The 12,007-nt window shown below is 40.5% G+C and overlaps 1 protein-coding gene across 4 annotated transcripts; it reads left to right on the forward strand.

Moving 5' to 3' along the window:
* The first annotated feature begins 4,268 nt into the window (after positions 1–4,268).
* PIGH (phosphatidylinositol glycan anchor biosynthesis class H) lies at positions 4,269–11,356 on the forward strand. 4 transcript variants are annotated; one of them, XM_054567392.1, is made up of 5 exons: positions 4,269–4,491; positions 8,530–8,739; positions 9,235–9,318; positions 10,710–10,819; positions 11,002–11,356. In XM_054567392.1, the coding sequence occupies exons 1-4, from the start codon at positions 4,312–4,314 to the stop codon at positions 10,800–10,802; spliced, it is 567 nt and encodes a 188-aa protein (XP_054423367.1). In that variant the 5' UTR covers positions 4,269–4,311; the 3' UTR covers positions 10,803–10,819; positions 11,002–11,356. The 4 variants fall into 4 exon arrangements, with proteins under 4 accessions (XP_054423367.1, XP_054423366.1, XP_054423368.1 ...); XM_054567391.1 differs by having other exon boundaries at positions 10,710–11,356; XM_054567393.1 differs by having other exon boundaries at positions 9,238–9,318; positions 10,710–11,356.
* Positions 11,357–12,007: the final 651 nt, after the last annotated feature.

Consider the following 12,007-nt stretch of genomic DNA (forward strand, 5'->3'; position numbering starts at 1 on the left):
GAGCTCAAAGTGACCCCAATTCTCTGACAAAACTTTCCTCAAGCTACAGCTATCAAAGTCATTGATGTTTCAGGAGGCTCTGGGGTGATGTATAAAATCAATATTGAGTCAGAAGAATTTAAAGAGGACTGTCCAGAAGCACCAGGTGGTACTTTTTGCATCTAATTTTGCATCAGCTTACTTTTGATATTTAAATTTGCTTACTTGATTAAAGTTATTTCAATCCCACTCAGCTTGTCCACACAAATTTTTTTTTCCAAAGATTACTTTTCCACAAACCTTCTACAACTTTTTTTGTCCCTTTTAGTTTGTCTCTTGTTAATTCAGAAATAACCAACCTGATTTTAGGACACACCACTTTAATTCCTTCAAAAATGTATTTCCATACCATACACTTTCTTTTACTGAGAACATATGTTACTTCGTGTCATTCAAAATTGTTTCCTTTATTCCTGGTAGTTGTAAAAATATGTTGGAATTTCAACCCTTAAGAAAAACTAAAATGTAAGCAACTGTGGGATCTGACGCCATCTCCAGGTAGATAGTGTCAGAACCGAATTAAATTATGGGACACCCACCCAGCTGGTGTCACAGAGAATTGCTCTTGATATGGGAACAAAACCCACACATTTGGTGTCAGAAGTGTTGTGAGTGTGGTAGCAGTATGAGAGTAAAGCAGAAACACAGGAGGAAGACTGAGTTTTTTCCTAAAACATTTATGTACATGGATAGATAATGTAATACCTAGAGCAACCACTAAAAAAAAGCTACACAGAGATACACTCACGCTGTATAGATAAATCAAAATGGAATTCTAAACAAAGATAAAGTGTGTTATACTTATTTACTTATGCAGAGTAAATTACTTTATTGATCAATTTCACTAAATTGCAACAGGTTTTAAATTAGTTTTCATTTGCTTTTTTGAAAAAATTGAGGTTTAATTAGCAATACTTATCTTTTTAAAAGCTTTTTTGGGGTTTCTTTATATTCATTTGGGTCTTTACTTTTCCTCCCATATTGCTAAGTGGTCCTAAATAGAAGGAGACCTACTCTCAGTTAACATAGTAGCAGCAATCATTAGTTCTATATTATTAAAAAAGGAAACAATAAAAACGACCGTATAACACAGTATTCTTAGAACCTTGCAATCAATGAGAGTAAGCAAATACTAAAAGGGTTTTCTAAGTTTTTAAACCTTTTTATTTATTCATTTTTAGAGAGAGGGGAAGGGAGGGAGAAAGAGAGGGAGAGAAAGATCAATGTGAGAAAGAAACATCCACCAGGTGCCTCTCTTCCACACCCTGTAGGGATGTGCCTGACTGGAATAGGGCTGGAGACCTTTCACTTTGCAGGATAATGCCCAAACAACTAAGCCACACCAGTCAGGGCTAGATTGTTTTATGACACAATTCAGAGACTCAGGTTCCAAGAATAGATTCACCAGTAGAAATAATTACCCGTCTTATCAAAAGTAAGTCAGATTAATCCTATGTGCTGCCACTACGATGCTCAATTCACTCTAATGTATTCCTGGTTCTTGTAGCCAGAACTCTTTGGAGAGCATAGCAAAGACTGACCAGCTGATCATCAAATCTTTTCTCTTTCCTCATGGGGCATACTGATAGGCCCTGTTTCCCAGCCTCCTTTGAAGTTAGGTAGAAGCATGTTAATGAGTTCTGGCCAATGGAATGTAGGTGGAAAGGTTGGCCATAAAATCCTCCCGTGTATAAATCCTCCATTCTTGCCCCTCATCTGTTGGCCAGATGCAGAGGCTCCAATGGAGAGGGCCATCCAGAGGCCCCATGGTCCTTTCTGAATCACCACTTGGCAAACATCATCAGCCATTTGCCCAGGAGCACCCAAATGGCACTGTAGACATAAAATACATTCCCATTTATTATGTTAAACCACTAAAATGCTTTTTCTTTTTTTAAATAGCAGTTGGCCTACCTTGACAAATATCAAGTACACATGTTTCTCATGCTTCCTTTCTCTGCTTCTCCACAATAGAATTTACCAGGGAATTAGCTGTGAGACTCCTTCCATGATCCTGCAAAAAAAATATTAAACCTCCTGGGGCAAACCTGCCAGCTGCTAAGTCTAGGTTCTTTTCATTAGCTGCCCCTCCTTGCTGATACAGTCCACTGAACTTTTGAGGCTTGCTAATACTTTGAAGTTCAACACTGAGAGCTTAAAGAATCACCCCTTGCTGTTTTTACAGGGTCATGATCAAGACAACTTGTCACTTCACATCCCAGGTGGCTTCTAGGTAAATGGCAAATACATAGGTTTCAATTTCTTCTGAGGTGCCAAACTGCATACCAGAATTAAGATGCTGCTGTGATCTGACAAAGCAAAGTGGTTATAAATATTCTGGAATTATATTACTATACTTCTTATCCCTAATAATTTAATATTAAAAAAATTAAGTATATTTTGTTGTCTTTTTTTCCCTATGACTCTATATTGTGAAACTTCTGAATCTGCACAGCTTCTTAGACTTTTTTGGGCTACAGACCTGTAATTCTGGTATATCAAATGGACTTCTTATTATAATGTTTAAAAATGAATAAAATATATAGGATTAAAAAAACAAGTTTTAAAAATATTATTTTAATGTTATAGTAATGTGTATCTATTGACACATGACATAACAAGATCTAATAGTGGGTCTAATAATTACTGCAATTTTGAAATATAAATGAGTGGAAATGACATTTTGAGATAGGTAACAATTATTGTGAAATGAAAATATCTGGGGTTTCTATCACTGACAAAAATCACAAGTATTGCTAATACTAATTGGTTTGTTGCCTACATTAATAATCAAAAGAAATGTTGAATTTCAATTATAAGTTAATGAAACTAAAGATGAAACTCCACTTTTCACCCGTGGAGCCCAGGTTGAGGACCCCAGGACTAGAGGTTCCTCCAGAACATGGACAGTGTTTATTTCTGAGTGGTGAAAATAAGGGTGGTTTAAGTTTTTCTTCTTTTCTATATTTTTCAAAATTTCCACAATAACCAAACATAACTTTTATAATCATAAAATAATCACATGATATTTCCTAAAATGAGAGGGGTGTACTGCTTGGTAAGATTCAGGATACACAAATTTGAAAAACAAAGTAATACTTGAAGAAAATCTTTTAGAAAATAAAAGGGAAACAAAACCTCGGATGAAGATGGAGAAACTTAACCTTACTTTCATCAGAGGCTTAAAGCTGGTGAGACTGTTATGTGATTTATCTTTATACACAAAGGGATCAATTCTTTAATATATGATGCTGACTCAGGTCTGAAGCACTATAACTCTTTAACAGGCCACACTGCCACTCTTGAGCCATATCCTAAGGAGAAAGAGGGAACCCACAGGCCGCAATTACTCATGAGTTTATTAATTTTATTACCCATTACCTTCTGCGTCTTCCACTCTTGCTTACCTCCCAGCCAGGACTTGTCTGCCTACTCTACGCTCCACTCAGTGGTTTGGGAAAGAGAACTCACTGGCAGTGAAATCCAAACTCCATACCAGGCCCTACAAGACACTCCTGGATTTGACCCTTGCCTACCTCCCCAACTTCCAACTGCATTCTTCATGTGTCTGCCTCTCTGATCTTTGATTCCTCCCATAAGCCAGCTGCGCTCCAGCTTCAAGGCTTTGCTTTCCCTGGTCTTCCTTCCGGACAAATTCCTCCCCCATTACTCCCGCAGAACAATCTGGCTCCTCATCCTTGTAGCTACAGTGTCTTTTCTCAGAGAGGCTTTCCTGGCTGCACCGTTGGAAGTTCCCAAGCCGTCCCTGCCAGCCACAGTATTGCCAACTTATTTCCATATTGTTTCTCTTACCAGGAAGGAAGGTACTTGAAGGCAAGGACCTTCTCAATATTGCTCAGTGCTATACCCTCAGCACCTAAAACTACATGAGTGAATGAATGAATGAATGAATGAATGAGAGAGAATGAATGAATACCTGTGGACTGTCTCCTTGGGGTGTACTCTGGCTTAGAAATAGAAATCGGTTTATCAACAAAAAGCACATCAAAGCGGTTTCAAGCTCTCCGCTGAGTTGTTGGCCCCCTAGCTGAGTCTTTGGAGTAGACAACTCCAGAATCCCTGCCGAACAGGAACGAGGAAAAATACCGCTCCAAAGCTCTCGGCGCGGAACTGAGGCTGCGCTGAGCGTAGGGAGGGGCGTGGCCAACCCCGTTCTCCGGAAGTGGGTCCGGAGGAGGCGAGAGGACAGGGGCCGACAGCTAGGGGCGGGCGGCTAGAGCGGCGGTGTGGCCGGGTGGGTGCCCTCGGGCCATGGAGGACGAGCTGAGCTTCTCGGACATCTGCGGCGGCCGCCTGGCCTTGCAGCGCCGCCACTACTCCCCGTCATGCCGGGAGTTCTGCCTCAGCTGCCCTCGGCTCTCGCTGCGCTCGCTCACCGCTGTCACCTGCACTGTGTGGCTGGCGGCCTATGGACTCTTCACCCTTTGCGAGGTAATGGCCGATCGCCCATTTCCGCTGTCGGTGTCCGGGACTCGGTTTTGGAAGGGCCTTTGGAATCTTGGCATCGAGCCCAGGCCTCTCCTGGGGCGCTCCTGGAGCCTTAAGGCCGGAGGGCGGGAACTCGCTGGCTCTGGGGACGCCCTCCCGCTGCTGGAAAGCATTTCACATTACGTTTAGTGAAGTTTGTGCTCCTGCACTTTACCCCTCTCATGGGTCGCTGCTACGCTCTGTGGTTCCATCCAACATGCATCTAGTCCTTGCACGATAGCCAAAAACTTTAACTTGCATGTGCTTTATGTAGTGCATGCTCGTAGTAACTCAGTTCCAAGGGCTCGGAGAACTATTAAGTGAATCAACACTTACACTCCTCAGAGGAATCACTGCTAACCATGCCTTACATATAGCTTACCAGAAACTGCCTTTGTCTCCACCGTGTGTGTAGCGTGTGTATATACACAGACGTTATTTAAGAGCTTGATTTTGGTAGTTCTTCCTAATCTCTGTTTTAAAAGGCAATCTAATCATCCCTCCTCCCGATCGCTCCCCCAACTTCAAGCACTTTCAAGAAATTATAAAATTTCGGAGGTGGCTGGCTTTTGTGCTCAATTTCCAGACTCATTCCCGCTCTCCGAGCCTCGGTTTTCACATCTCTGAAATAGAATTAATATCTGCCATTACAGCTCCACAGGGTTGCGGGGGTCACATGCAGTTGTTTTGTGACAGCCCTTGAATAAAAGGAATCATCCTCATTGCCTTTTTCGGTTTCATATATAGTGCCCTGAGTTGAATATATTATTCCAGGAGTGATCTGATCAAAGCTAAGTACAGCCGGGCTTTTTATTTCTATAATTGGGATATTGCTTCTGTTACTGCATTCATTAGCTTTTTCACCATCCCAGCGTATTTCAGACTATGGCAGTTTCACGTAGATATGTGCATAATTAAGACTGCCCTAGTTTGTACCAAACTGTATCTAAAAGTTTGTTCATAAGTCATTTGAAATGGTTAAGTTGCCAGGGCTGCCCTTCTCCCCTTACCCCCCAAAAAGTTGAATTTATAATATTTTTGAATTTTAATACTAGTCTGAGTTCTGGCTGTGTGTCGTGTGAGGAGGGGACAGTACTTATTTAATGCCCACCAAATGCAGCTGCTTTACCGAATGCCTCGTTGTAGCGTCAGAAGAAAACCAAGGCTCAGAAAGAGCAATAACATCCAAGTCACAAAGCTAGTAAATGGCAGACTTCGGCTTCTAACCTAAGGCTGTCTGACGCTGAAACTCTTTCCTTTCCTCTAAACTAAACTGTGATGGCTCCTCCTTGGGGAGGGCTTGCTTAGACAAGATTTTTAAATAGAGAAGTTTGTCTTTTGTGCCAGCTCCCTTTTATACCCATCTCTCTCATCATGGTACCACTTAGCCGCCTCATGTGTCCAGGACTCAGTAACCTCATCTTCCTTTCAACTCCATTGTAGCGCTTCTTCAGGGCTCTGTGCCTCAAAATTTCTTATCTGTCCTCCTGTTCAACACTATTCGTCAGGGTAATGAATCTCAGCTAGGAGTGAGAAGAAATCTGATGAAGGAATTCATTAAAACATGACTAACTTCAACCTAAATAAATACTGGATTGTTATAAAAATAAAGTATTAAAAATGTAGGTAGGAATAAAGTTTGGGCAGGGATTACCTTCCTGAAAAGTTGATATGGATCAAATTTCCTTAGTATTTACTGCTCTTCATCCCTTCTTCAGTTTTAGAATTCACAGTTCTATTACAAATCCAGGTTTTTACCTTATTTATTCCAACCTAGAATGTTGTTCTTTCCCCCTTTTCTCAGCTAAGTTTATGTATCAATGACCTCTGCACCAATTAAATCTTGCTTCCTTGGAAGTCTTCACGGGACATTCCTGTGTGCTTTCATTTGCCATCCCCCCCCCCCCTTTTAATACTTTCTCAGGCATTTATAGTCAGTATCATAGTATTCTCCAAAAATATTTTATATATGATCTTGTCTCTAATAAACCTTTAAGGACCAGGACTGAATTTTATTTCTTTCTGTTCTTCTATAATGTTTATTCAGTGTAAACTATGTACAAGACACTGTACTAGATACTATACATTTAATTAATTCACAGTAGATATTTCTGGAACATCCAACACTCAGTACATAGATTTCATCATCCTCCATTGATTAATCAACAAATTGGTATCTAGCACAGATGTCAGCAAACTTTTCCTTTAAAAGGCCAAATCATAACTATTTTAGGCTTAACAGGTCTCTGTCTCATATCCTTCTGTTTCTTTTTCTTTTTCAAACAGCCCTTTTACAAATGTAAAAACTATTCTTAGTTCAAGTGGACCAAACAAAAATAAATCACAGGTCCAAATAGTTTGCAGACCCTTGAGCTAGCATTTAGTTTATGTTAGGTAGAAAGGTACTTCCAAAGAAAATCAGAGCTGGTCACTAGGTAAAGTGGTAAAAATAGATTTTATTCAGAAACTTTTGCAATAGGAGAAGAGAGACCTTTTAGAACTGTATAGAACTGGGCTCAGTTCTGAATACAGCATGGACAAGTGGGAATTTATAGCCAAGGAGCAGGGTGATGGCCAGTGGATGGGAAATTACTAAAAGGGAACATCAGGGGTAAAGGAGAATTCTGGCTAAACTGACTTGACCGGATTCTTGCTGAAGACAGGCCAGGTCATCAGGCTAAGGGTGGGAGTTCTCTCTAAACTGACTTCGCAAGGTTCTTGCTACACCAAGGTCAGGGGCTTAGAAGAGCTCGGCTAGAATTAGGTCAAGGAAGGCATCTTGTCACTATCAATAAAAAAATACTCCCTGCCCTCACGGAATAATAGTCATAGGTTACTGAATCTCTTCTGATTCTAGGTCAATGATTTTTTTTTTCCCTGTGCCATTCTTCTGTGTAATAGGATTCCTGCCCTCAAGGATTGACAGTCATAAATTACAGAATCTCTTTTGTTCTAGGCCAGTGATTATTTTCCTGTGCCATCCTTCTATATAATAGCTTTATGGGGTAAAACAATGCCAAAGAACAAAAAAACAGTATTGCATGAAAGAAACACACATCAATAGAAAAACACCTTTCACTCAGAAATGAAAAAGGTTGTAAATGTGTCTTAGAACCAAAGGAATAAATACCATTTTTGAGCCCTTAATATAAGTCAGTCATATCAGCTAATCAGCCAGCTTTAACACATGAATTAGTCACCACACCAAACGACTAAAAGAGCCCTAAATGATAATATCTCTATAATTTAACAAAACAAGAAATCAGGAGCTAGGAGTCCTCTAAAGGGCGTAAGAGGCTCAGTAGATCGTTCTGTTCTGTTCTGTTCTGTTGTTTTTTTTGTCTGGGTGTACTTGTCTTCAGCCTAACTCTCCACATGGTCTGATGGAGTCCATAGTAAATGGTTCTAGACATCAAGACCTCAGGATAAAGGGACCTTATCTTCCTTAGAGCTCTTAAGATGGACTTTGTTTTCCAGAAGCCCTTCCAACAGATCTCCCCTCATGTTTCATTGGCTACAGTTGTGTCATGTGTCCATTTCTAAACCAGTCAGTGGCAGGAATGGGAACCAATCATGATTCACTCCGAGTTCTGTTAGGAAGGAGAGTGGTTATGGAGTAGTATCTGTTAAACTATGCTAAACATTTTATTATTGTTCAGTCTGTGATTTTGCACTGTACTTCTGAGGGAGCATCAGAGGAAAAGGTCTGAGTCCTTAAATTACAGTTTTGGAAGAAAACTAAAAGAGTGGTGTGGTGGTGGATATTTTGCTGATGAAGGTTTTCTTCCACAGACCTACCCCGTTGGATGTTTTTCATCATGTGCTTTCCTGGCTCTGCGGAACACAAGCATGATCTCTTCCTCCATGCGTGTTCTTATCTGTTCAACTCACAGCAGAACAAAGGCTTTTTTCCTGCATTGCCTGGAGTTGACTTACTCAGCAGCAGGCATATGCAGAAGATCACTCGGTAATTTTACTGCCTGTGTCTGGCTCTCTCTTCAGAACAGCATGATCCTCTCTGCTGCCATCTTCATCACCCTCTTGGGCCTGCTTGGTTACCTCCATTTCGTGAAGATTGACCAGGAGACTCTGTTAATCATCGATTCCCTTGGCATCCAGCTGACGTCATCCTATGCCTCTGGCAAAGAAAGTACCACCTTCATCGAGATGGGCAAGGTGAAGGACGTTATCATTAATGAGGCTATTTACATGGTAGGTACCTAAGCGGTAGTACAGGCCTCTCTGGAGGAGGTAGCCCTTGGGGTGTGCCTGGGTATGAACCGTTTTAATACATAAAGTATTAGATGTCAAAAAATTAAATTTGAGGACTCTCCGTTCCAGTGCTTGTGGTATTTCTTTTTGGACGGGAATGTCTAAAAGCCATAAAAGTGAAACTTATACTGGAAAAAGATATGTCCCTTTATTTTTAAAGGGACACAGCAGGTTTTCATGGATAGGGATAGTTTTCATGAATAGTCAGCGTTTACTTTATTTTCTGGCTCAGCTTCAGAATCATCTCTGGTTGTTGTCATTGCTGCTATTTCATCTTTTTTTTTCATGTAAAGCACGAGAATATATTTCTCCCTTACTTCAAAGCTATCAAGTGTTCTATTACTTAGAGATAGCCATTTATGAAAAAGTTTCAGCTGTCCCTTGAACCAAATCAGTTTCACTCAGATCACTGCTATCTGGTTTATTTTCTTCCAGCAGAAGGTGATTTACTACCTCTGCATTTTATTGAACGATCCGGTGGACCCCCAGGGGATATCGCAAGTAGTGCCTGTCTTCCAGGTGAGCGCACACTTTGCTTTACTTTCTTCTCCAAAGAAATCCTCTACCCTTCCCCCCACTACATATCCACCGCTACTTACATTTAATAGCAATGTAAACTTTTCTTGTCACGAATACTTGAAGATACCTGACAGCTATTTATAGTAAGAGTTAGGATTTTAGTTATTTCAGAAGCTCCTTTCTGAGGCAAATATAGACTTTCAGAAATACTACAAATTAATACAAATTTTAGAGAAAAAAATAACTACTGCCTATAAATCACCTTTTGTTTCCAGTACTTTGACTGTCAGTCCTACCAATATGATTTTATGTAGATGTAATTGATCTACACATACTGTTGTTCACGGTTTTGTATCTTTTAAAATCTAATATGCATATTTTCATGCATCTACAAAGGCCAATTTACTTAATATTTTAAATATATCTTTATGTTGAGTATTAGTTTATTTAGCCACTGTACTGCTAGCTTTTGGAATCACATCCAGGTTATTTTTTATTTTGCTCTTATTCAAAAACAATTATAAGTTACTTTATAGGCGTATAATTTATGTACATGGTTATCTCTGCCTCAGTGTGCTGCTTCATAAAGGATTTAAGGCGGCTAAAATTCTTCTGCATTATAGTTCAAAATTATTTTATTAAAACTCATAGTTTCATAGATTTTTAGTGTTTGAAATTTGGCTCCAGAAATTGGACTTTACCATATTCTGGGGAATTTGTGCTTGTTTTTCTATAGTCTGGGCTAACAGTGGGCTTATTTTTTAGTTTCATGTGTGGGTAAAGGAATTTAAAGTTTTTATATTTGTATCTTTAAATGACACAGACTTCATATTTCCTTGTATTTACCTATTAGTATCTCCTCTCGTTTTGAACTATTTCTCCTTTATTAGGCAAGTAGAATTTAGATATTGATTATGCATTTATAACAATGTATATGTTTTGATAGCAAACTTTTATTAAATATGATTTCTACATATCTTTTTCCCATTCTGTGACTTTTAATTTTGGTTTTATTACATTTCATTATACAAATTATTTTTCAACACTAAACTCCCCTTCTTGTGTCTGAGGCCTGTCTCACAGCTGTGACACGTCTGGGAGGGTCTCCTTGTTATTCCTCATGCCTGCTCTTAGAGGGAGACCATGAACTTTATACAGATTAAAAACTTTGAGATCCTGCTTCACACAGTTTGCAGGCTGGGCCATGGGCCTAGTTAGGGACTCTTCCAGCAAGGTGCTGTGAGGCCGGAACTTCTGCCTTTCTGAGCTCACGCCTATGCCACATTGTCCCCTTGATGCGGGTGAGAGATTGAGGCTGCACATGGATGCAGCACTTCTGAGCACTCTCTTACATTCGTCTTGACTGTGCATTTCTCCCCTTTGGAATTCAGAGTGCCAAGCCCCGGCTGGACTGCTTGACTGAAGTATACAGGAGCTGCCAGGAGATCCTGGCACACCAGAAAGCCACACCTACAAGCCCATGAATCCCAGCATTCAGAAGGCTAGTATTGTCTTCCTTGGGAAAGGACTGCACAGCCCTAGGGACTGGTGCATTTTCTGTATTCTAAACTGTCATGTGGATGTGGTCCTAGGAGCCAGGATGCACGCGGTGGACCTCACAGCAGGTGACTGCAAACCCAGCTCACTGTGTGGTGCTGAGCAAAGCATTTCTCTGTATTTCAGGGCTCCCCTTTAAGGTACTGCCTACTTTACCAACTGAGGGGACATCTTAAGAAACGATGTCAAAGGTAATGTCAACAAAAAGCACTTTGTGAAATTTCTGAGCACATTCAAGTTTGCTTTCTGTTGAAATTTGTGGAGCAAGGCAATGGGAAACTGGTATCATGTCTACTGAGAATGACAATATCCAACTGTATAGTACCCGTGTATAAAAGAAAAAAATCAAGCCCTCCAGGTACGGGGTTAGCAGGAAGAAATGGCCTACAAAAGACCAGTCTCTGTCCACCTAGCTTGTGTGTCTGTACAGGGTTAATTTATGATGACTGAATAAACAGATCTCCCTCCTAAACATACACAATTTCCTGGTTTACAGAAAGCTGCTTTTTATTGACAAACATGAATGTGGAATTTCAGTCATAGTGTCAAGCACATTAATGCTCTTCTGTTATTCAGCATTATGGACAGTTTCAAAATCTTTAGCCAAGATAGATGGGACAAGAAGGCCAGACAGAAATTCGACTTTGGTTTCCAGGCATGTTAAAGGGGGATAAACACGCAAACTAGAAGCCTTTGTTTATAAGGCAGTTTCTTCTGTATAAAATTCATAAACTAAGGGACAATCCCTTAAGGGCTGGGAAGAAAGTAAGAGTAGGGGAAGTAGCTTGACCTCCAAATTCGGTATGAACACAGCTCCATTCTTGCTTGCTTTTTCTTTGGGATCCCAATTTTTAAAAAACCCCTAGGTACATATTATCCTCATGGGCCTTAGACATTCAAGGCATCATAAAACCACAATTGTCATTCCTGCCTTTGACACCAGCGCTTCAGGGGTTCAGAAGCCTGTGGTACATGCGATGCGTTGACCTGTTCGAGGTAGAAATGATCCAACTGGATCCCAAATGCTGGGAGAAAGGCAGGAACAGAAATGGGGGATGGCCGTGAAACTGCCAGCCTTGGAAAGCCAAGCCCCTTGAGGAGGCAGACACTAGGACGTGCTCCTTTCTCATCA

The sequence above is a fragment of the Pteronotus mesoamericanus genome, unplaced genomic scaffold, assembly GCF_021234165.1.
Source record: "Pteronotus mesoamericanus isolate MK-2021 breed Mesoamerican mustached bat unplaced genomic scaffold, CSHL_Meso_final contig_182, whole genome shotgun sequence".
NCBI lineage: Eukaryota > Metazoa > Chordata > Mammalia > Chiroptera > Mormoopidae > Pteronotus > Pteronotus mesoamericanus.

Excerpts from the sequence above, each read along its gene's own strand:
- PIGH (XM_054567391.1), top strand. The coding sequence starts at position 4,312 with ATGGAGGACGAGCTGAGCTTCTCGGACATCTGCGGCGGCCGCCTGGCC. Across the intron at positions 4,492-8,529 it reads GACTCTTCACCCTTTGCGAG|AACAGCATGATCCTCTCTGC; the intron begins GTAATGGCCGAT and ends CTCTCTCTTCAG. Across the intron at positions 9,319-10,709 it reads AAGTAGTGCCTGTCTTCCAG|AGTGCCAAGCCCCGGCTGGA; the intron begins GTGAGCGCACAC and ends TTTGGAATTCAG.